Source organism: Trametes versicolor (assembly GCF_000271585.1).
Source record: "Trametes versicolor FP-101664 SS1 unplaced genomic scaffold TRAVEscaffold_4, whole genome shotgun sequence".
In the NCBI taxonomy this organism is placed as follows: Eukaryota; Fungi; Basidiomycota; class Agaricomycetes; order Polyporales; family Polyporaceae; genus Trametes; species Trametes versicolor.
The window spans coordinates 965,130-987,366 of record NW_007360324.1 but is presented as its reverse complement, the minus strand read 5'-3'; the positions used below and the strand labels follow the sequence as shown (position 1 = coordinate 987,366).

Below are 22,237 nucleotides of genomic sequence, written 5' to 3'. Positions count from 1 at the left end.
TGCAACTCCGGGCTTCTCGTCCTTCCTGCACTTTGCCCTTCTGACTAACTTTGGGCTTTCGAACACGACAGATACGCCCGCGGATTTTCATACTACACACTCTTACTCGTCTATCAATATGGCAACTCTGGGGTCGCAGGCAGCGACGACGTTCGGCCAACCTAGTAGTCTGCTCTTCGCGTCAGATTCTCAGACTCTCCTCGAGGACACGCCTACACAAACCACGGAACAGACGAAGACACAGGAGGACACATTTGTGTCTAATGGTCTGCTCTTTCAAGAGTCTTCATCAACTCTGAGCCAAGCTGGTCCGAGTCGCATTTCGGAGGACGGGGCTTTCGGAGGTATGTGCGCGCTACTCTGTGGTGGCAGAACCCTACGTACGCGAGAATCCACGAGCGTGGTTAGAGCATCAACACAAGATACGAGCTTCTCTTGAGGTATCGTTGAGGACGCGGTCGCCTAGCCATAACGGCAAGGCCGTCTGGAAGAACCGCACTTCTCGCACGCATGGATGGTGGCCTGCTGACCCTGTGTTATGACCTGCTAACCCTGCTCTACAGATGCACCACTACTATTTGGCGACGCAAGCCCTCCACAGTCCACATCCTTTCTGTCTCAGTCCCAGTCCCAGTCTCAAGGTATCTTGCTCCGCCTTACTTCAAACACACCCATGGAATTACTAACGCGTTCTCGAAGATGAGGACCTCCCAGACGTAGCGACCTTACTCAAGTCATTCGCAGCTGAAGCCTCGTCTGTGAACCCCGTACCATCCACTTCGAGAATCATCAGTACGAAGACATTCGGCGGTACACCAGTGTACTTCACGCGTAAACCGCCCAAACGGGACCCTAAAGGCACCCTGGTACGTTCGGTCCCAAGAGACCTTTTGATCAGCTTGACAGAGGACGTCTAGGCGCGTGCGGGCATACTACCGGAGAAGAACAGGCCATTCGGCAATCTACTTGACGTCCCAATTCATAGGATGCTTGACGACTTGTCTGCATCAGTCGCGACAAAGCTGATCGTTGAGTAGGTCTGTGGTGCTGCTCAGCTGTGCAAAGCTGACCATTCTTACAGGGACATGCAGCAAGCGTCTAAACCTGCTCAGCCCGCCACTGCAAGTAGCTCGGCATTATGGGTCGACCGCTATAAACCAAACCGCTTTACGGAGCTACTTGGTGACGACCGTGTGCATCGCGAAGTACTGTCCTGGGTGAAGGAGTGGGATAGCTGTGTCTTCGGGACAGGCAAGGCCCGCGGTAAGAAGCGCGCGAGAGGAGACGAGGACGGGGAGAACTTGGACGAATGGCGCAGACCAAAGGAGAAGGTCTGTAAGGCGCTTTCTTGTGCCCCCGCAACTCTGACACTTGCCACAGTTGTTACTGCTTTCTGGCCCACCGGGACTTGGGAAGACCACCCTGGCGCATATAGTCGCAGCACATGCGGGCTACGAAGCCTTCGAGGTCAACGCCAGGTCCGTGTCTACTACACTGTACAATTTGTGTGTCCTAACACAACCTAGTGACGCGCGGTCTGCGGAAGTAGTTGACCTGCGTATCCGTCCTGCTTTGGAGAGCGGCTCCAAAGTGGGAAGCTCGAAGCCGGTTCTCGTAGTCATCGACGAGATTGACGGAGCCACCGGAGGGTCTGAAAACGTAAGTACTCATATACCTCTGTTGAAATGCTCGTGCTCAGTAATTTTAGGCCGGAGGGTTCATTCATAAACTGATCCAACTCACCTACGACCGACCCAAGAAGAAAGGTACGTGGCTCCCGATGCTTGTGCTAGGTCATGAGACTTATATTTCGCGTCCTAGGCAAGCAAGGCGAGAAAGCCCAGAGCCGCCCGCTCCGCCGGCCGATCATCTGCATATGCAACGACCTGTATGCAGCGTCCCTCGCGAAACTGCGTCAACACGCGCGCATTGTCCGATTTTCCCGGCCCAATGACTTGCACATCATCCGCCGGCTACGCGAGATCTGTGAGGGCGAAAACATGAAGGCGGATGCTCGCGCGTTGGCGACGTTGGTAGGAGTCGCACAGGGCGACTTCCGAGGTTGCTTGAACACATTACAGGTACGCTCCAGATGACTGACAATTGATGAACGGCTCACTGACAGGCGAAATTGTCTAGATGCTGAAGTCCCGTAACACGGAAGTGACAGAGACGATGGTACGGAGTGCCACCGAAGGCATGAAGGAGGCGGAGGCATCGCAAATGGTCGTGCTGAATGATCTCTTCTCGCCTCTCTCCCGAAAACGAGCAAAGGAGCTGGGCATACGGGAGGACGAGCCCCGCTTCGTCTCTCGGCTCAGTCGGGAAATCGACGGGTGCGGGTCCATAGACAAGGTCGCGATCGGTACGCCGCTCTGAGCATTAGTTCATAGACACGAGCTTCTGACACATCTTCGCAGGGTGTTTCGAGCATTACGCTCTCTTGCACAGGCACGACGGGACATTCTCGCGATACGTGAAGGGCATGGAGTGGATATGCCATTACGACCAGATGTCGGGCACAATGCGCACCGATCGCGAGTACTCCATCATGCCGTACCTGTCATATTCCCTTGTCGCATTCTACCCCCTCTTTCAGGAGCGCGGCGCACAGAAGGCCGAACGCCCGAAGGCGGATTGGGAGGTATGTTTCCGGTTACGTTGGCGCATCTCGATGAACGGACTGACGTGTCCTTGTAGCATTATACCCAGACGAAAACTAATCAGGAAATATATGGGGCATTAGCGCATTGTCTGCGTACGGCCGCGTCGAGGTGTGGGGGCGGCTACCGACATTTCTCGAACGAGCCGCTTCTGCAACTTGAGCTAGCCCCATATCTCAACAGGATCATATCTCCGCCTCTACGTCCGGTATGCCCTCATAATCTCGAGCAGATGAGGAAAACGGTGAACTAACCACGACCGCAGGTGAACAGCCAAGTCATCCGACCAGCCGAGAAGGCGCTGCTCGCACGACTCGTGGACATCATGGCGACGCTCGAGCTGCGGTTCGTCCAGGAGAAGAACGAGGACGGCCAACTCGTCTATCGCCTCGATCCGTGAGTGTTCTAACCGCGATCGGAACCGCCTCCCTGTGCTCACTGCGGACGTCCACGCGAACAGGCCCGTCGACGTGTTCGTCACGTACGACGGCAAGCGCGCTGCGGACCTCGCGGTCTCGCGCTATGCGGTGCGGCATCTCGTCGCGGCTGAGGTCAGTCCGCAACTCTATGCGCATGCTTTCCGCCACGGATGTCGTACTGACGAACGCGATCTGTTGCTGGTGTCGGCCATAAGATTGACGCCCAGGTCATTGCACGTCATGCGGAGGGCCTGGAGAGCACGAAGGGCAAGACAGACCCGTTCTTCGCAGGGTAAGCCGCGCTCGGGGGTCCCTGGCCGTGCCTAGATGCTGACGGCGGGTGGCTTGACAGGAAAAAGAAGGCCGCTGCAGACGAGGGACAGCCGGCGGCAAAGCGGGCACGCCAAGACGACAAGCTTGTGGAGAAGGTAAAGCGCGGTGGCGAGTTGTGTACGTTTGACGCAAGCTTATACTGGACTTTTAGGCCGCCGTGGACTTCTTTGGGCGGACTATCATACCCAAGGAGACGCATCAGTCGCTCGCTAAAGCCGCACGCAAGGCGAAAGTTTACCGCGTGTCTTACAAGTTCAACGAGGGGAACTCGGCGGCCGTCCGCAAGCCGGTCAAGGTTTCTGCCTTTCTATAGGCTTAAGCGTATATTCATAACTTGTTGTATTTGCTATTCAAGCCTTGGTGCATTCTAGTTGAGTGTTTAAACGCTATGTATATATCTATAGTACGGGGATTGCATGTTTCATGGACTACAAGACAGCATGTACAAATGTTAGAGAGCGGTGATGCATGGATGTCAGAGCGATAATGATAGTGTCTGTTGGGTGCAATACTGAGGAGTCCGAAACCATACCATCCGTCTACGCCAACTCCATCTCCTTTTGTGCGTCTGCGAAGAACTCCCGAAGCGTCTGTCCGAGGATGGCGAGGCCCTGCTCCATCGCCTCCTCCGTGCCCGCAAACGTCGCGCGGAGGTAGTTCAGCCGCTGTCAAAACGCCGTCAGCCCGAGTCGCATGCAGAACGCTGGCAGCTTGCACTCACGTCTTCTACCGGATCCTCAACATCGGCATCCTTCGCGTCCACCGGCAGCGCGAAGATAGACGCAGGCATGATAACGAGCCCGGCGTCGAGGCAGCGCTCGAAGAGCTCCTCCATCAGCGCCGCACAGTTCGTGCGCGGGCCCGCGCGGTCGCCCCCGGGCACACGGCGGAGGTCCGCGCGGAGGCGCGGGTGCCGCTCGAGCGCGACGCGGATCCAGACGAACATGCCCGCTTCCGGGACGGCCGCGCGCGCGAGGCCGCTAGGCGCGACCTCGCGGTCGAACAGCGTGAGGAAGAGCGCGCGCCGGCGGTGGTACTCCGCCCGCAGGCTGCGCACCCAGCGGTCGAACCCTTCGATTTGCCAGCCGTTGGGGCCGGAGAGCAGCTCGGTGATGAGCATCTGCCCGAAGCCGTGCGGGTGGTGTGTGGACGCGTCGGTGTAGGAGACGAGGTGGTTGTGGAAGGCCGCGCTGGAGGTGATCCAGCCGAGGCGCATGCCGGGGGCCATGATTTTGCTGAAGGAATCTACACGCATCACGCGCCCGTCGGTGTCCATAGAGAGCAGCGAGGGCACGAAAGGTGTCGAAAACTCTGTCGTAGGTGCGGACAGGGCGTCGTATTGCAAGAAGTAGTACGGGTCTAATAGCATAGTTAGTAAGTGCAACCCCGGGGATCATGGAGCGCTGCTCACCGTCCTCAATAATCATGAGGTCGAAGCGCTGCGAAATCTCATAGATCTGCTTGCGACGCTTGACGCTCAACGTAGAGCCAGTAGGGTTCTGCCCGCACCTGTGGATCGGCGGTAAGCGTCAGTGTCGACGTCAATGTGACACAAAGCGGCTTCGGTGTGAGCGCGACCGACTTACGGCACGATGTACAGGACGTGCGGCCTCCGCCCACGCGCGGCGTCCCAGGTCGCGAGAACGTTCTCAAGGTCTTCCGGGATCATGCCGCCGTCATCCATCTTCACGCCGGCCCACTTGATGCCTTGCGCGAGCGGCACGTTCGTGATCGAGCTGAACGAAAACTCATCCGCGAGGAAGTAGTCGCCCGGCTCGCCGAGCAACCTGAAGCACTTTGCGATACCGTCCGAGTTGCCGAGCGCGAGCGTGCACATGTGGTCGGGCGGGTTGTGGTAGAACTTGGTGAGTTCTGTGACGACGCGCTGGCAATCGGGCAAGCCGGCACCATGGCTGTACTGCAGACCGGTCTGTAGGGGCAGGGCGCAGGGTTCGTATGTCGAGGACACCAACTTCGTCGAAGACGCGCTGGGACCGGCTTTCCTCCAAGCCGCGACCGGGTCGGCCTCTTCGATAGACGCCATTTCATACTCGATTTTCCGCATGGGGTACAGCGAGAAGTGCGGGTCGCCTTTGGGGATAACGCGTCGTCAGGAAAAGCCGATTGGGGACACATGAGACACTAACCATTTGCGAGAGAAACCATGTTGGGCTTGCGCCTGGTGAGCTTCCAGATCTCCTTCATAGGGTTAGGCTTGCGCATGCGAGCCTCCGAGGAGAGGTGGTGGGTGAGGTCGACCTGAGAGACATCGCGTGAAGGACCGAAGGTCATTTTGGATATGGGAAGCAGAGGGGGATGCGTCTAGAGAGAGGAGAGGTCGGGTCTATATAGTCTATGGATGGTGCGGAAGAGTCAGGTCTAGTCAGTCGGTGTAGTGGGCTCGGCAGTGGGATTGGTCTTCGAGGACAGCGCATTATATAGCATCCAACTATCCGACATATGCTCCTCGGGATTGGGCAGAGGCTGTGATCCGGGGCCAGCGTCCGAGTCGGAGGCGGGCGACAGGGACCATTCCGAGTCACCGCGCCCGTGGCATTGGCAGCTCCCACGGCCGCGACGTAAGCTCGGCGCGGCCGAGTCGGATTGAGGTGCGCGATGGCGAATCTCGCGTTTGAGGTGGGCGAGCGGGCCCTGGGACGGGGAATGGGCGGCGGCTGAGACGCAGGACGAGTCGACAGGTGCGATGCACCCGCACAGCAGCGCCGCACGCGATCTTGATCAACGCCGGGGGCCAGGGAATGCAGTGCTCACTTTTGTACCTTTTGACGCTAGACGCAGACGCTGCACACGTCGAGCGCTGCGCGCGGGAGGGAGTCGACGCCCAGCACCACGCTCTCGCCGCTCATGTTTACCCCATTCTGATTCCCCGCTAGCGGCACGCCTGCGCTCGGTGGTCGTAGAGTTCAGGATAGAATCGATCGAGCGGCGCAACGAGCGTAGGGCTAGTCTATATCGCTGGCACAAAGTTCGGGGGTGCATGCTCTGCAACGCGCCGCTGCGTCTGCAACCAGTGAGGGAATATATCATCAGCGCCATCCTGTTCACATCACTGCAAAGCGTACCAAGTGACCTATGTTTCCGTGCGTATGGTCATATTCCGTCATAGTCGCAAGGGGATATGCGGGATATCCACTACGTGCCCAGTCAGATCGTGCGCAGGGTGGATATCCTGGAGCGATCGTCTCTCGCCCAACGACGTAAGTTCCCTACGGCTTGTCGTCAAGCGAGGCGCCCCTATGCAGACCCTGACAGTCTTCGAGGATGAATGCAGGGGACCACGTTGCATCGCAGATGGTGGTGGTGGTGAGGGACAGGATGTGACGTATCGTCTAATCTCCACTACTTAGGCCTTGGTAGGTAGGTAGTCGACCACGGGCCTGACAGACTCTCCGAATCGATCGCGATGTTCACGCACGGACATGCAGGGAATAAACCTGGCCTCGAATATGAACAGGCTTGACGTGAGATATGGTACAGTACAAGTACACATCCGGAGCTTCGGGCTAGCCTGACGCAAGTGTGTGGGTGGAGAGAGCAAATACAGAGGACTGCAGCAGAACGATAACAATATCGACAAAACGAAGACGAAAGCGAATGTGTGGTGGGTATGCGGACCCTAAATGAGGGAATGTGGTGTGGTGTTGCGCGACAAACCAAGGGTAGACGTGTGGTAAGAGCAGCGACGTGCGGTGATAACGCCGCCTCTATCTAATGGTGGTGTTTCATGGGCGATATACTATGGCGAATGCTATCTCGGAGGCTGACGAAGCTCCGGGTAGCGTGCGAGCGTAGTGTGGAGAGGGGCCGTTTGCGTTGACCGCCGTACACGTATTTGGTGACAGAAAACAACCGCTCGCGCAGGGTAGTGACGAGCAGATACGACACTGAGCGCCATGTAAGCATTGAAGTATAGCGTAAACAACACGCGATCGAACCCCAAGGGGACTCACCGATTACTTCCAATAGATCTTCTGACATGAGCGTATGGAGTTCGAGGTAGTCGAGCCCCGTATGAGGTCTTAGAGCCGGTACGGGACGCCCTTTGCTGAACGCGCAATCCGCATACAGCCGCCCTACAACGGCGCCGTCGTCGTCTAGCAGCTACAGGGTTCGCATGAGCGGCAGAGATCGCTCCAAGAACGCGCTATGTACGTACAGTCAGGGTCTCCGGAGTTATCCTCCACGTATACTCCATACGGGTAGGGAGGAATGTTTCGTCTGGGCTGTTTGACGGTCAGAGAGACAGCGAGCGTGAACGAGACAGGCACTTACAGAACCCTAACGAAGGCAGCATCGAAGAGCTCCCCTGTGCCTTTCAGGACCTCGTCCCCTATCCTGATTTCCGGCGTATGCGTGCCCTCCCACACAATCTCCGCAACGATTTGGCCCTCGCGATCAAGCACTGCTGTCGTGCACTGATCCCGCAAAGGCAGCTTCTCCTGAGATCTGCTGGAGCTCGCCCAGCTAGTGATGGAGCTGGCTCTTGATCTGGGGGAGGCGACGGGAGTGGAGGTACGGTATAGCGTCTCGCCCGTGGCGCAATCAACAAGCGCCGTATCACGGATGTCCAACGAGGTGAGTTTATAGAGCGGCATCTTCAGCGTGTGACGGCGACTGAGCAGCAGGAATGCTCCAAGTAGTAGTAGCGAAAGGCTCAAGATGGGAGAGCAGAGCAGAGAGAGGCTCGAGCGGGGGCAGACTCGTGGAAGCCGGGGTACACGCGATAGCCCATTGTCCGCCCAGTGCGATTAAATACGCACAATGGCGCATTGCTGGCAGGGCGTACACACAGGTCCACTAGCGCAATCGCTCGGTTAACGGACTTCTGGACGGACAGTCAGAACTCAGAGGAGGGTTTGCCCACGTTGGAGCATAAGGGGGCGACTTACCTGGGACGTCGCTTTCAGAAGTTCCACGCGAGCCCGGACCGCGAGATATCGCCGGTGGGAGCGCATACACCTACGTTTTGGCGTAGTTATTCTTCGAAAACACTTCTAGGACGTGTGGTGGATGTTCCATCGCAAACGGGGCGCCATAAATTCGCGTTGTGGTGGTTTGTGTCAAGCTGGTAACGACGGGGAGCGAACTGGCAGTCTTTTGTCAAAAGGTCATCGGCGCCTACCGCTTCTCGATTAGGAAGGGTGAAAGAGTAAGAGGCTTTTACCATATCCGTCGAATCGTTAGTACTTGTAAGCGACCATCCCCTCTAGGTTGCTCATCTGACGCAAAACGTATCAGCTGCACATAGCAGAGAGTAAAAAGACGTGAGCATCTCAGTTCTCAAACTTCTCTGCGGCTGCCCAGCTTACGAGGAGGTGCCAGCGCTTGCAGTACCGACGCGCTACGAAGAATCGCATAGGATTCGTCGACGTCCTCCGATGTCGGAAATCTCTTTCCGCCATGAAAAGTCTCACGAAGTTCCTTGGGGCGTCATCACTATCGTCAAGGCCAGGACGACGGACCGAAATGTCTGAATACACATAAGAAGCTCGCCACGGACCGCTCAGAGCGTCGGGGCGTCTACACCACGCAGAAGCGCCCACAAACGGAATCGTGTCCTACTCCGCGCCTTTTCCTCCTCATCGATTCTACGTTTATGCTCGGAAGAGCAAGCTAGAGGAATATTTCGTACTTGCGAAAATTCTTCCGTACCCTGCAGAACGACCCTAAAACCGCATATAAGGTGCGTGGATAGTAGGCGGGCTCGTAATCTTATCTGGCTTTCTTTCCGGAGTGATCTAATCTGATAGTCCCTCATCCAAGATGCGCTTGGGTTGACGGAATGACGGAAGCGCGCTTGATCATGTGTTGAACCGGCTACTACCCCGCATTCTACCCCGCATTCTGCTGCGAGCCCGCTCACTTTTACCTGCTTCGTGTCGATCTAGGGAGCACAGTCTACCGCGCATATATAAGAAGGGAAGATTCTACGACAATGGCCACCATACAGCTCGCAGACGAATTCTACATGGCGAACGGTACGCTGACTCTCACGTCGCGCGAGCTGTGTTCTCATACCCCAACGCGTTGGTTCCCCTGACCAGCCTCTCTAAAGCACTTCCGCCCAACGCAGGCCAGCATTCCCCCGCAGGAGGTCAACTATCGCCTCCGGCTTCCCAGTAATGTGCCCGTCCACCTGCATGCCCTGGTGAGCGCAGATCCGTCAAAGGTGGCCCAATTCGCGGTTCTCATCTTCACACGCAGAACCCTCTTGCCTTCTTGCTCCGATCCGCACAAGTCTACCCCAACAAACTGGCACTCGTGCATCCCGATGTAGAACACCCGGTGATATACTCATATGGAGTTTGGTGGGTTCATTCCATACGCCATATAATTATAGGGCCATTGAGTTGACGCGCTCTTTATAGGGCGCAACGTTGCCAGAACTTCGCGTATGCGCTCATACAGGCTGGTATACACCCGGGAGACCGCATTGCAATCATTGCACCAAATATGTGAGTGACACAATGCACACAGGCGAACGCGTCATCCTACGTGCAGAGCCACCTAGGAAACACTGAGACCAGGATACTGGACCCAGTGTTTTCTAAGCGTGAGCTGCTGCACGAGCCGTATTTTGTTGCGTTATAGTACACGAAGGCTAATGTCATACAACAGACCGTCCGTGTCTGGTACTTGCGTAACGCTCCTGCCCTGCGGTATAGCTATTGACCCTGAACACTCTGCCAGAGGCCTACCATGGCGTTCTCGGAGCGCGAGCAGTCATTTGTCCGATCAACACCCGGCTTACGCCTGGCGAAGTCGATTACATCCTAGAGCACAGCGGGTCACGGCTCATCCTCGTTGACCACGAGTACACCCCCCTCGTAAAGGGGGCGAAGGTGCCGGTCGTCGTGATTAACGACACCGGACGCGAAGACGACCCATACGAGCAGTTCCTGTCCGCCGGGCGCAAGTTCAGCGGCGAGCGGGGCTGGCCTGGGTTGGAATGGGAGCGAGATGAAGACTCGGCTTGCGCTTTGTGTTACACGTGAGTTACGCACTTTCAGGGGGGTCCTAGCCACTAATTGTGCTCTAGGTCTGGGACCACAGGTCGGGTGAGTATTCTGGATCGCTCCAACACGAGTCGGGAGACCTACTCAACGAGGCGTGTGTAGCCAAAGGGTGTCATAACCACATTGCGAGGTAAGACGCCTCCTGCAACCCACTGCACACAAAGGGCTAATAACGCTATAGGTTCGTATCTCGCGGCCATGGCCAATGCATATGAAACTGGGTGAGTCTAGCACATACTACGCTCATGATATGTCAATCTAACTGGAAGCAGGATGACCCACGAGTCGACGTACCTCTGGTAAGCACCCCACCCTCCGGGTCTTTCTCCGAGCATCTCCTGACCTACAGGCACTACACAGGATCCTACCCATGTTCCACGCTAGTGGGTGGACGTTCCCGTGGACGATCACCTTCGCTGCCGCCGCACAGGTACGGACACCCTGTGCATGACGCCCATATAAGAATGAAGATGACGAACAGCATCCGCAGATTACCCTCCGTTCCGTGTCGTACCCACTCATATGGAACCACTTGCTTAAGTCCGGCGTGACGCACTATTGCGGTGCGCCGACTGTACAGGTGGGTCCATGATTTGCACGATGAGGCCCTGCGGGCGTTTATGCTGAAACGCTGTTTGAACGTGAAGATCGGTTTGATCAACGCGCCCCAGGCAAGGCGCCTGGACAAGCCTGTGTATGCGGTCATTGCTGGCTCGGCTCCGACAGCGCACCTCATCGGGGAGCTGGAGAAGATTAACATCAAGCCTGTGCATGTGTATGGACTGACGTGCGTACCGTCTTTTTTCGGTGAACACGGTTGCTGACGTGCATTCGACTCTGATGCGCCGGACGACTCCAGTGAGGTGAGTAATGTCATGAGATAGTGCAAGCGGGTAGCTGACAAAACATTGTAACAACAGACGTACGGGCCATCCACCAAGTGCTACTACCAGCCCCACTGGACGTCCCTCTCCCTCGAGGAGCGCGCCAAGTTGCTCGCGCGCCAGGGACACAGCTTCGCGACCGCCATGGACGCGCGCGTCGTGTTCCAGCTGGAGGATGGGGAGTCCGCCGACGCGCCGCTCAGGGACGTGCCGAAGGACGGGAAGACGATGGGCGAGGTCGTGTTCCGCGGGAACATCGTCATGAAGGAATACTTCAACGACCCCGAGGCGACCCGGAAGGCGTTCCGCGGCGGGTACTTCAACACGGGGGACCTCGCGGTGTGGCACCCGGATGGGTATATCGCCGTACAGGACCGTAGCAAGGACATTATCATTTCCGGCGGGGAGGTGAGGTCTTCCACACGTGTGGGTAGAGGGGTACGGTTTTTGACCGGTTTGTTGGCAGAACGCGTCGAGCTTGGCGATCGAGCAAGGTAAGTCTTACCTCACGTTGACGTCCGCGACAAATAGCTGACTCAAGACTCCAGAGCTTGCCTCGCACCCCGACGTGCTCGAGGTGTCCGTCGTCGCACGTGCGCATCCGAAGTGGGGCGAGCGTCCAATGGCGTTTGTCATCCTCCACCCGCAGAAGGCAGCGAAGTGGAAGGGTCGCCACGCCGAGTTCGAGCAGGACCTGAAGAAGCACGCACGTAGCCGCCTGCCCGGTTTCGCCTGCCCAGAGTGGGTCTCCGTCGTCGACGAACTCCCGGTAAGCGTCCCTTCGTACACCCCGATCTCGAACAGAACTTGAGTTCCTGATGCGGGACGACCGACAGAAAACCTCGACGGGCAAGATCCAGAAGGTCCAGCTGCGCAAGTTGGTGGCCAAGCTATGAGGCTTGAGTGATAATCGCGCGCCCGATCGTTGCTGGTTGGGTATACATTGCAGATCTAGTTCGCCATGGAGGCATAGGACACAGCATAATGCTTGCTTGGATGGAGTTGTATAGTACGAATGATATTGCTGTTGAGCCTTCTTCCTGTGAAGAGCGCGTAAAGTACTGCAGATAGAGCGTTAGTGTGCGAGGGTCCTATCGAGCCACTGGTGCAACACAGAGGAACAGAGTAAGACGCGAGGATGGTGACCAGGATGGAGTGATGTGAGAATGAGGAAGTGGCTATGGGGTAGGGGAACGTATGCACAGGGTAGTAGATACAGCGAGGTGTCGCGAGCGGAAAACACGGCTATTCTTGGGCCGCTGTCATGCCTTGATCGCACCTTGCCCGTCGGGGTGGTCTGCGCGACGGGGGCCAACGGGCACTGGGTCCTCGTCCTTGCTCCGGAGCAGTGCTAAGCAGTGTTGGCCACCGCACGACGCGGAGACTGCTGCCCATTTGCCGCCCTCCTTGCGGACGACGACCGCCGGAGTCTTCTGGAACTGGAGGTCGGCGTCGCCCAGACCGAGCTCGCCTACGACTTGCCTGCCCCAGGAGTACATCGCGCCCCCGGCCGTGATTGCGAGGTTGTTGTTGGTCCCCACAGCAATGTGGACGACGGGGTCGTTCGCGTCAGGGAACGCCACCTGCACAGGCTCGGGGAGGAAGTCGGAGTATTGCCGGTCCTTGAGGGCCGCGTCGTTGTCGGCGAGGCCCAGACGGCCCTCATCAGACAGACCGCAGGCGAAGACACGGCCGTCGGAGGTGAGGAAAAGTGTGTGCAGGTCGCCACCGGCGATCTGAGTGACAGTCGAGCCGTTGAGCTCGGCCTTGCCGAGGCCAATGACCCGTTTAGGTGCGTGAACCTCCTTGTCGATGTTCACGTCTGAGACGCCGGTACCCGTCTGGCCCTTGGAGTTGACGCCCCAGCCCCAGGTGTTGCCGTCGTCGTCGACTGCGAAAGAGTGATTGCTGCCAGCACCGATGATGACGGCCTTGCGTGCGCGAGTCCCGAGGACGATCTTCTCAGGGGTCGTTCCGCTGATTTTGCGACGCTCAATGACGCGCCGACCAAGCTGGCCTTCTTCGCCGGTACCGAGAGTGTAGATGTTGCCAAGGGTGGTGAGGAGAAGGAGGTGGTTGTTCCCTGCCGCAGCGGAAACCCACTTCTCATCTTTGAGCTCAAGGAGGGGAACGGGTTTGTACTGCTTTTTTGCGTGGCTGGAGAAACCAACGAGACCTTGGTTGCCCTACAGTCGGCGAGTGAGGCGATACTCAAGTTAGGATGTGTAATTGTACGTACCGAAAACGCGCCCCAGGCGCGGAGCTGGCCTTCGTCGCTGATAGCTGCGGAAAAGCTGTCACCCGCCACGATTTTGACGGCGCGGAAGCCCTCTTCCACCAGGCTATGAATGGGGACAGGTTTCCACACAGGATCTTTGGTGACCTCATCGGCTTCGATGGAGTATGCATCGTTGTTCGGATCAGGGACATTCACGGTGACCCTCCCCAAAGCTCCGTTGTCATTAGTTCCGCAGGACCAGATCTTGGATATGACCAGTATGAGAGATATGATGGGCGAGCATGCGGAGAAACACGACTAACCGCGCCTTTCTCGTCCAGCAACAGCGTGTGAAGGCCGCCAGCAGCGACGGACTCGAGGCCAGCGTTGTCTTCGCCGAACGCGTCCTCTTCAATTTTCTCCGCGACAAATGCATTTTTACGCGGCTTTGCGATCTCTTCATTGTAGTCCATGACCAGCTGGCTCATCTCGCCCGAACCCCACGTGAAGAGGTTCAGGGGAGGGCGGTAGTGCTGCGGGATAGCGGGGAGGGCGTTGATGCCCTGAGGGACCCTGCGGACGCGCGCGGGTGCCTTGCTCTTCTCTGGCTTCGCCTTCTCGTCGGCGCTGGCCTTCGTCTTTGCGTTTGCCTTGCCATTGACCTTGGGCTTCTCAACGTTGGCCGGGGCAGCGCGGAGGACGCGCTTCGGGGCGGGCGCATTCTCCTCGCCTTCAGGAGATGCGCGCTTTGTGGCGCGAGAGCGCGAAGGAGCGGGTTCGGCAACGCTGGCCGCGCGGGCTCGTCTAGGAGGCATGGCTGGAGGGGGGTGGGGGAAGGTGGGGGAAGGAGGTCAAGGAGCGAAGGCGCGCGGTGGCTGAGGCTGAGGCTGAGACTGACTGCAAGCCGATCGGGACGAGCGAGCGCCGAAAAAGTTGAACGACCGCGCGTGACGTGAGCGCGAGCCATCTAGGTCACATGAATTCCACGTGACTGTGGCTTTTGCTTGCCCCTGTTTGGCTCCCCAACATACCTGCCAAACCTAGCCAAACACCCCGACGCTGTGGACAACGACGACGAGCACAACAACGACAACCACCGACCTCCCTTATACTCTCTACGCTCTCGGTGTCTCTAACAGACGCCCCGGCACGGCCGAACGCACCACGACGCCCGCCGCTCGACTGGCATGGCCCAAAGACGTTCTAACCCCAGGAAAGCATCTCTCCCTGACACCGCCATCGTCTCCCGCCGCAAACTACACGCCCGACGCGCCGACTACGCTCGTAGACGCGTCTTATCACTCTCAGAGCCCTATCTCCAGCTCGACCAGTCCTCTCACGCGTCTGGCAGTTCCCCGCCTTCCTCGTCGCGTCCTGTTCTCGTTCCCCTCCACTTTAACCTCCGCCGGCTTCCCTCCCGCATATTATCCGGTCATAAAGACAGTATGCGCGATGCAGGGCCCGGCTACGACGTTTCTATTGGTATGAAGCGCAAACGCGTCGTGAGCGGCAGCGAGAACACCTCCAACGCAAGAGGCGCCCGTTCTGCTAGCCGCGCAAAGCGCCGTAGAGCCATGCCTGACTCTAGTGAAGAGGAGGAACGCGCGAGTGGAATGGATGTTGACGAGCAAGAGCGGTGGAATCGTTCGGATAACTCCGAGGATGAGGATGCCCTCGATTCGTGTACGTCCGATTCATTTCTGGCCTGTCGCATCTTTTATTCATTTTCTGGTGTAGCCGATAGCTATCTCATCAACGATGCACCCTCTCGTCAACTTCTCCGCTTGCGAAAGGACGAACTTGTTCGTCTCTACGAAGCTGCTGGGTTAACCGAAGATGCAGACCTACTCACCAAGCCGGAGATAGTGGACTGCATCATAGCCGCCCGTGACGATGTCGCAGATCTCCCTCCCTCTTCCCCTGGTGTAGCAGATAGTGGTTCAAGCGACTACTCCTCGGATGGCGGCGGCAATGTGGCCGGCGGGGAAGAGACGGACTTCGGGCATCGGTTCAGAAATGGGTTGCGAAGGAGGGCAACACTGCACGACCTCGGTAGGACTTCGCGCAATCCCAGACCGGACCGATGCTTGTCTATGAGCCATATCCAGCACCACGCCACAGATCTCACAGAACTCTCGCCGTCCCAAGGGAAGCGGAAGCGTGGTTCTGGTGATTTCAGTGTGGCGGAACAGCCGAACGGTGTATCTACGAGAAGGTTTGTCCCTTCGCCACATCGCCGTGTTCGTTCACCATATCTTCGTCGTAGTCGGGGTTCCAGCAACGCCTCTTCAAGTCGATCTTCGCCTACGTCTTCCGTACCATCTGCGTCGCTGCCATCTCCACCCGCCACCCGTCTTCGCACTCGAAAGGCCTCTGGCGAAGTCGACCCCAGCCCAAGCTCGTCCACGAGCAAAAAGGGCAAGGGCAAGCATGTGGGCTTCAGTGATAACGTCGAAGTCAGCCGCCTGCCATCGCCTGAAGAGGACGAGAGCGATCTGACCGACCTCACCGAGGTTGAAAGCTCGCTCAGCCAGTACAGGCCCAGTCCTCGCCGTCTCCGGAGCAAGGGTTCTGTCAGCCGACTTGGTCATGATAGGCGACAACCAGATGAGGCATCGGAGGCTAATCGACGGGTCACGCCTATGCGTAAGGCGAAAGGCCGGATCGGGAACCTACATGAGAGTACCGACGAGGAGGGTAATGAGGAGGACGAGCTCCTATCCAGCGATCCTGAGGGCGACGATGTCGATCAGCTCGACGAATCTCCGTCACCTATGGCAACTCCGAAGGCAAAGCCTGCGTTGCGAGGACGCCACACTCCGGTGCGGAATCGTCTCAGGAATCGCCAGTTGCAGACCCACACACCACCTAGCGATGGCGACGACGAGGAGAGCGAGGAAGAGGGAACAGTCGTTGCTGGTGAAGAAGGGGACGACGAAGGGAGCGTTGAGGGCGAAGAGGAGACCCTGCTCGATGAGCCACGGAAGCTTCGCAGTGGCAAGGTCGTTGGAGATGACGACATCGAGGAGGATACTGGTGACGAGGAAGAAGACGACGAGGAAGAGGAAGACGAGGAAGAGGATTGCGCCACCGAAGACAGTGAGTCAACGGGGTCCACGGCGGATGAGGTTGATACTGTGGATGGCGATGACGGCGAAGAGGCGATGGAGGATGATGGTATGTTTCTGTTGCAATTTTACCACTATTAACCTGACCCCTCTCGCAGTAGATCTCACTGTTGCCACTGCGAAGACGTTGGTGCGGATGCGGCGAGACGATCTCGTCCGCTTGTGCGACGCGCGCGAGATCGAGGCAAGCGGTACGAAGCCTCAGCTAGCTGAAGCGCTCCTTCAGTGGCGCGACCGTCACTGTAGCGAAGCAACATCTTCTGCACCCTCTTCCACTGGCACCGCGCGTCCACCATCTACAGCCCGAGTCCCCCGCCGACGCAGGACCCGTTCGAAGTCCGGGTCGGGAGGTCGTGCTAGTGCCACGCCCCCGGTCCTCCTGCGCTCACAGCATGTTCACCTGGACGAGCCACGTACCCCGCCACTGTCTGTACGGCACAGGGAAAGGGATGGTGAGGGCGAACTGGAGCTCGATCTCGAGAGTCTTGGACTAGACGATCGCGAGATCCCACCGGAAAAGCTTACGAAGCTTGAGAAGATCGGGAGCGGCGGGTTCAAGGATGTATTTATTGGCAAGTTCAAGGGCCGTCGGGTTGCGATCGCAGAGTTCAGAGGGCAGCTCAGTTCAAGTACGTATTGCCGTGTGCCTTTCGTGACACAGCACTGACTTGGGTTGAGCAGTGGATATCAAGGAATTGAAGCTGCTAGGCGATTTCGATCACCCGAACATTGTTCGCTTCGTACGTCCACCTTCCCCTCCTTCTGTTGATCTCGAGTAATGACTTCGACCCCAGCTTGGTGTTAGCATTCCAGAGAATACGCGGGATACGCCGGTTATGATCGTCAGCGAGCTGTGCTCGAACGGCGACCTGTTCGATTACATCCGCAATGTCAACCCTCCATCCTTGTACCGAACAGTATGTGCACAGTTTGTGTTCGCCGTGTCATTTATTGATGTCGTGTATAGCTCTGCATCATGCTGGACATTGCTCGCGGCCTCGAGTATCTCCACCTGCGCAAGCCATCCGTCATCCACCGCGACTGCAAGTCTTCGAACATCCTCATCACCTCTAAGGGTGTCGCCAAGATCACGGACTTCGGTCTTGCCAAGGTGAAGGAATCAACGCGGTCGATGGTTCGGAGCGTGGTCGGCACGGTGAACTGGCAGGCGCCGGAGTTGTGGCACCCGCACCCCAAGTACAACCACAAGGTGGACGTGTTCTCCTGCGCAATGGTGTACTGGGAGGTCCTACAGTGGTACAACCCGAACAAGAAGTACCCCTGGGAGGGCATGAACGAGCATGCGATCTATGATGCTGTTGGTGCAAAGAGGCAGAGGTGCGTGCGAACGTCATTATGTATCTACGACTGCGACTTATGTCCAACGCAGACCTTCTGTGTCCGGGCTGCGCAAGACCTGGTGCCCGGAGATTGTAGACCTGGTCGAGCGTATGTGGCAGCAAGAACACCAAGAGAGGCCTACGATGTCCGAAGTCGTTCAGGAACTCGAGCGCCTTGTCAAGTTGTATCGATAGTCGCTTCCTTCACACGCATACCCCCACCGCTCCTGTTCTTGTAAAAGATCGCACAGTGCCTCTACGTGCGTTACCTCGAGCCTCCCCCAATAACCTACTCGTCGCTGCTCTATTACACATCTACTCTCCGCAATCCTGCACTTGGCAACCATCTACATCAATTGGGACACATGATTATGCACTATGTTTTCTTCCCCCCGTGCGTCTCTCCGTCGTATCCCGCCTTGCTCAGGGGGGCCGCGCGGAGGGCGCTTTGTAGTTAGGTATGACCTTCTACTCTGTCTCGACCATGTCCGTTTCTCTTTTTGCTCGGGTTTGTTTGTACAGCATTGGTGTCCACCGTATACTTAAAGCCACTCTAGGATTTTGCCCTACGTTCCACTCATCTACCACTGCAATTCCCGCATTACGGTCCAAACCCACCTCATTGTATCGTAGTCTACTTCGCAATGCATATGTTAGCGAGCTTTCAGGCCTCGTTCGCTCTTGCGATACCCGACATTCCTCATTTGTGCGGATATTTAGAGCGGTGAGCGAGGATGCGCTGTGACATCGACGCCAACTCCTGTAGGGTACTCGGAAAGCCTGTGTATACTAGTAAGAGCCCCTATCCGCACATCCACTGCGGGTCTGCATGTACATGCACCAATCATTCAAAGGGAATACAGAGGGTGAACACAGGTAACACTACATCACTATATACGCCTAGGCGAGCGCGGGCGTGTCCGCAAAGGCGAGGGCCTCAAACGGGGCGGGGTACCGGGGCCCGAGGATCTTGTCCGCCGCGTCCGCCAGCTTGCGAATATCCGCCACGTCCTCCGGCGTAAGCTCCACCTTGATGCTTCCCATATTTTCCTCCACGCCCTGCATATAAGCGGCATCGTGAGTGTCTCCATGCGACATCGAGGCACTGGGGACGTGCGGCAATGCGGGTAGTCCCCGGGATCGGGATGATGTCGTCGCCCTGCGCGCGGAGCCAGGCGAGCGCGACCTGGCCCGGAGTGACGCCGTACTTCGTCGCGACGGCCTGCACGCCGTCGACGATCTTCAGGATGTTCGGGAAGTTCTCTGCGGAAAAGCGGGGGAACATGTGGCGCGGGTCGTTCTTGCCCAGGTCCTCCGGGGACCGCTGCGCACCAGTTTAAGGCACGATTGTATGCGAGGAAAAGGCGGAGAACTCACGAATCTGCCCGTCAGCAAGCCGCGGCCGAGGGGCGACAGCGACCCCGAGCTCGCGCGCGGCCTTGAGCAGCCCGATCTTCTCGTCCTCGATGTCGAGCGCGAAGGGCGAGTATTCGACCTGGATGGCCGCGATAGGGTGCACGGCATGGGCGCGGCGCAGGGTTGCCGCCGAGACCTCCGACAGGCCGAGATACTTGACCTTTCCTTCCCTGCGAATCGCGACATATGTTAGACATGTTCAGTAGCTACACATTAACGAGGCCGTGCGCTTACTTGACTTGTTCAGCCATAGCGCCGACGGTGAGCTAGAAGGGATAGGTCTGATCAGATTCGCTAGTAATTTTTCGAAGCAGCGCTGCAACTGTACCTCAATGGGCACGGTGGTGTCAGCCCTAAGATCACGAACATAGTGAGCCTCGACGAAAAAAGAATTAATGGCGTGCGTGTGGTACGTACCGCTGAAGGTACCACAGATCAACATGGTCCACCCCGAGCCGCTCAAGGGACTTGTCAATCGCCTTCGGGATGTACTCGGGGTCGCCGCAGATCAGGCGGCCTGGGATGCCAGAAGCCATGCCGAACTTCGTGGCGAGGAAGATGTCGTTCCTCTTGCCCGTCCGCTTAAACCTTGAGATAAAACGTCAGATCGACAAACTTACACAGCGCAAAGGAACGGGGGCACACCATTTGCCGAGGATCACCTCGCTGTCGCCGTACGCATCGGCGGTGTCCCAGAAGGTGCAGCCGTTATCGTACACGGCATCTAGGAGCTGTAAGCGGGTGTGCAAAGTCAGCAAATGCCCTCGTCAGTCGTAGCAATCACTAGGGAGGTGCGCACCTTCATCTTCTCGGCGTCGGATAGAACCTGGGCGTAGAGCCCGGCGACGCTCATCGCGCCAAAGCCGACCGCGCTGACTTTGCAGTTGCCAACCTTGCGGGTAATCTGAGACATATCGAAGAGGTGTAGCTGAGTTGTTGAATGAGTGGGTGCTTGGGGTGTTTTGGTTCTTGCTTTGCACATCTTCGCTGAGCCGCTTTTATACCAAAAGCGCGACGAAAGCCCGTCGCCCTAGTGTATGCGCCGACCGTACTCGCCACTCTCGTGAGAGCTCCGGCATCGCAGAGGCAGAGTCTTGTTCCTCAGAGCGTATGCTGGTACAGACTGAATCGCCGATCGGGATCGCAGAGAGTCTAGCATGGCGTTGAGCTGGTCAGCACTGCGTCAAATCTCGGAGACGACGCCGTATATGTACCAAAATTCACTGATAGGAAGCAGGAGCCCAAGCTGCGTACGCATCCGGCCTCCTAGTGACACACCACCTTCGGCAGCTAGCACTGTATCACAAGACCATGATACTGAACCTACGACTGTTCATCAGTGCTACTGGAGCTTACCACTACTCTAGGTCCAGTTCATGGCTGCCAGGCGGGTCTGTGTAATCACCACGCAGCCTTTGAACGGCGCCAAGTAGACACGCAGTAGATGATGTGGGCTCCAGCTGCATAGTATTGGGATTGGTGAGGTCGTCTTCCTTGATGCGGCACGCGAGCATCACTGTGGTCACGATCTGCGGCACCGTAGTACAGAGCCCTGTAGTACACTCTGTTGATGGCGGAAGTAGCGCGCACTTCAGCGGGCGCCCTCAAGTTCAGACTCATGATTTGAGCTCACCTTTGAAGTAAACAAGTTCGAACTTGCTTGAACAGTGACCTACACGCCCCTCCTTTCTCTCTTTTCTCTTTATAAAGGGGGGCGTGGGGGTAGGGTGGTCATGATATTTGCCAGAAAAAAAGAGCTGAGATTAGGTCGTGGAAACACTCTTGCACATGCAAACCACCGAGCGTTCGCCGATGGCCAGATCGACGTCAAGTTCAAAGAGGGTAAACCAGCGTCTAAACGGCTTGGATCCCTCCTCGGCGCAAATATCAACGCTAACATGCAGACTGGTCGAGGCTAAGATCATATTTCAAGTCAGTCAGGAAATCTAGGTTCAAAATAGTATGACACCCCACGCAGAACAACTACGACACCTGAGGTCACTGCAACACCAGTGCACGAGTCCTGGGAGCTGGAACTGAAGGACTTCCTTGGTGTTACACTACGCTATCGCTATGAGACGCACCATCCTTCGCTCTAGCCGACTGCTTGTCTAGCCCGTCACGCTCCACGTTGAGCTGCTCCTGGCGCAGGCTCTCCAGCTCCTCCGACACGTCTTCGGCGAAGCATTTGCGGACGAATAGGTAGCCCCAAAGCAGCACCCTTCCCGCGATGGCGGCGACGGCGGCGTGCAGCGGGTCCAAAGCCGCGCATCCCTCCGGCGAGCACCACAGCGCACGGTAGACGAGGGAGCCTACAGGGCCGGAGGATGCCATCAGGACGTGGCGCATGGCTCGCTGCGCATTGAGCCGGCCTGTAGAGGGGCGTCTGTTACCGCAGGCGGCTCTGCGGGTACGGAACGACTCTAGATTGAAGCCAGTTTGCAACAAGGCGTACGCCGTGTGGAGGAACTCGGGGAGGAGGACGAAGGGTGTGTTGATCAGCGATAGCACGAACGTCGCCTTGAGGCTGGCTGCAGCGAACGGGCCATTGATCGGCGGGACGGCGCAGTGGGCGAGGATGAGGTGGGCGATGAGCGCGAGGAAGGCGTTCTGAAGCGCAGCGACCCCAATAGCGAAGAAAATGAGGGTGCCGAATAGTGATAGGGCCACTAGGTTCTTGTAGCGTCCGTCGAGTGCAGGACTAGACTCGCTCGTGCTCGGAGTCTCGCTAGTAGCGGACGTGTCTTGTGCTCGAGGATTGGTTGAATCCATCTGTAATGCGGCGATGCATCGTCAAAC

At 57.4% G+C, this 22,237-nt stretch overlaps 6 protein-coding genes across 6 annotated transcripts; 3 read left to right on the top strand and 3 right to left on the bottom strand.

The window, feature by feature from the left end:
• Window positions 1–692: 692 nt before the first annotated feature.
• Window positions 693–5,784, top strand: TRAVEDRAFT_145614 (P-loop containing nucleoside triphosphate hydrolase protein). The gene is made up of 19 exons (XM_008038513.1): window positions 693–866; window positions 918–1,033; window positions 1,082–1,331; window positions 1,381–1,478; window positions 1,527–1,659; window positions 1,709–1,766; window positions 1,822–2,081; window positions 2,140–2,365; window positions 2,421–2,644; window positions 2,701–2,871; window positions 2,929–3,059; window positions 3,124–3,214; window positions 3,298–3,374; window positions 3,435–3,510; window positions 3,567–4,080; window positions 4,137–4,774; window positions 4,827–4,924; window positions 5,002–5,506; window positions 5,563–5,784. Exons 2-15 carry the CDS (start codon window positions 987–989, stop codon window positions 3,726–3,728), a joined length of 2,004 nt encoding a protein of 667 aa, XP_008036704.1. The 5' UTR covers window positions 693–866; window positions 918–986; the 3' UTR covers window positions 3,729–4,080; window positions 4,137–4,774; window positions 4,827–4,924; window positions 5,002–5,506; window positions 5,563–5,784.
• Window positions 5,785–7,144: 1,360 nt separating this feature from the next.
• Window positions 7,145–8,031, bottom strand: TRAVEDRAFT_119142 (uncharacterized protein; the record flags this gene model as incomplete). Its single annotated transcript, XM_008038512.1, has 4 exons — window positions 7,145–7,320; window positions 7,387–7,537; window positions 7,593–7,659; window positions 7,709–8,031. The coding sequence occupies 4 exons, from the start codon at window positions 8,029–8,031 to the stop codon at window positions 7,145–7,147; spliced, it is 717 nt and encodes a 238-aa protein (XP_008036703.1).
• Window positions 8,032–9,371: 1,340 nt separating this feature from the next.
• On the top strand, window positions 9,372–14,359 carry TRAVEDRAFT_70742 (acetyl-CoA synthetase-like protein; the record flags this gene model as incomplete). Its single annotated transcript, XM_008038511.1, has 20 exons — window positions 9,372–9,414; window positions 9,481–9,584; window positions 9,641–9,744; window positions 9,805–9,891; window positions 10,055–10,068; window positions 10,127–10,427; window positions 10,476–10,494; window positions 10,555–10,582; window positions 10,634–10,673; window positions 10,725–10,751; window positions 10,813–10,882; window positions 10,943–11,032; window positions 11,100–11,239; window positions 11,312–11,324; window positions 11,373–11,744; window positions 11,803–11,830; window positions 11,885–12,105; window positions 12,173–13,522; window positions 13,576–13,818; window positions 13,878–14,359. 18 exons carry the CDS (start codon window positions 9,372–9,374, stop codon window positions 12,230–12,232), a joined length of 1,761 nt encoding a protein of 586 aa, XP_008036702.1. The 3' UTR covers window positions 12,233–13,522; window positions 13,576–13,818; window positions 13,878–14,359.
• A 382-nt stretch (window positions 14,360–14,741) lies between these two features.
• Window positions 14,742–18,638, top strand: TRAVEDRAFT_165009 (uncharacterized protein; the record flags this gene model as incomplete). The annotated part of the gene is made up of 8 exons (XM_008038510.1): window positions 14,742–15,237; window positions 15,292–15,769; window positions 15,821–16,731; window positions 16,781–17,311; window positions 17,364–17,422; window positions 17,477–17,599; window positions 17,650–18,020; window positions 18,073–18,638. 8 exons carry the CDS (start codon window positions 14,742–14,744, stop codon window positions 18,215–18,217), a joined length of 3,114 nt encoding a protein of 1,037 aa, XP_008036701.1. The 3' UTR covers window positions 18,218–18,638.
• A 284-nt stretch (window positions 18,639–18,922) lies between these two features.
• Window positions 18,923–20,351, bottom strand: TRAVEDRAFT_36010 (Aldo/keto reductase; the record flags this gene model as incomplete). The annotated part of the gene is made up of 8 exons (XM_008037999.1): window positions 18,923–19,081; window positions 19,140–19,346; window positions 19,368–19,608; window positions 19,673–19,704; window positions 19,767–19,791; window positions 19,856–20,026; window positions 20,084–20,169; window positions 20,238–20,351. 8 exons carry the CDS (start codon window positions 20,349–20,351, stop codon window positions 18,923–18,925), a joined length of 1,035 nt encoding a protein of 344 aa, XP_008036190.1.
• Window positions 20,352–20,796: 445 nt separating this feature from the next.
• On the bottom strand, window positions 20,797–22,210 carry TRAVEDRAFT_45559 (uncharacterized protein; the record flags this gene model as incomplete). Its single annotated transcript, XM_008038081.1, has 2 exons — window positions 20,797–20,954; window positions 21,523–22,210. The coding sequence occupies 2 exons, from the start codon at window positions 22,208–22,210 to the stop codon at window positions 20,797–20,799; spliced, it is 846 nt and encodes a 281-aa protein (XP_008036272.1).
• Between the last annotated feature and the right edge of the window lie 27 nt (window positions 22,211–22,237).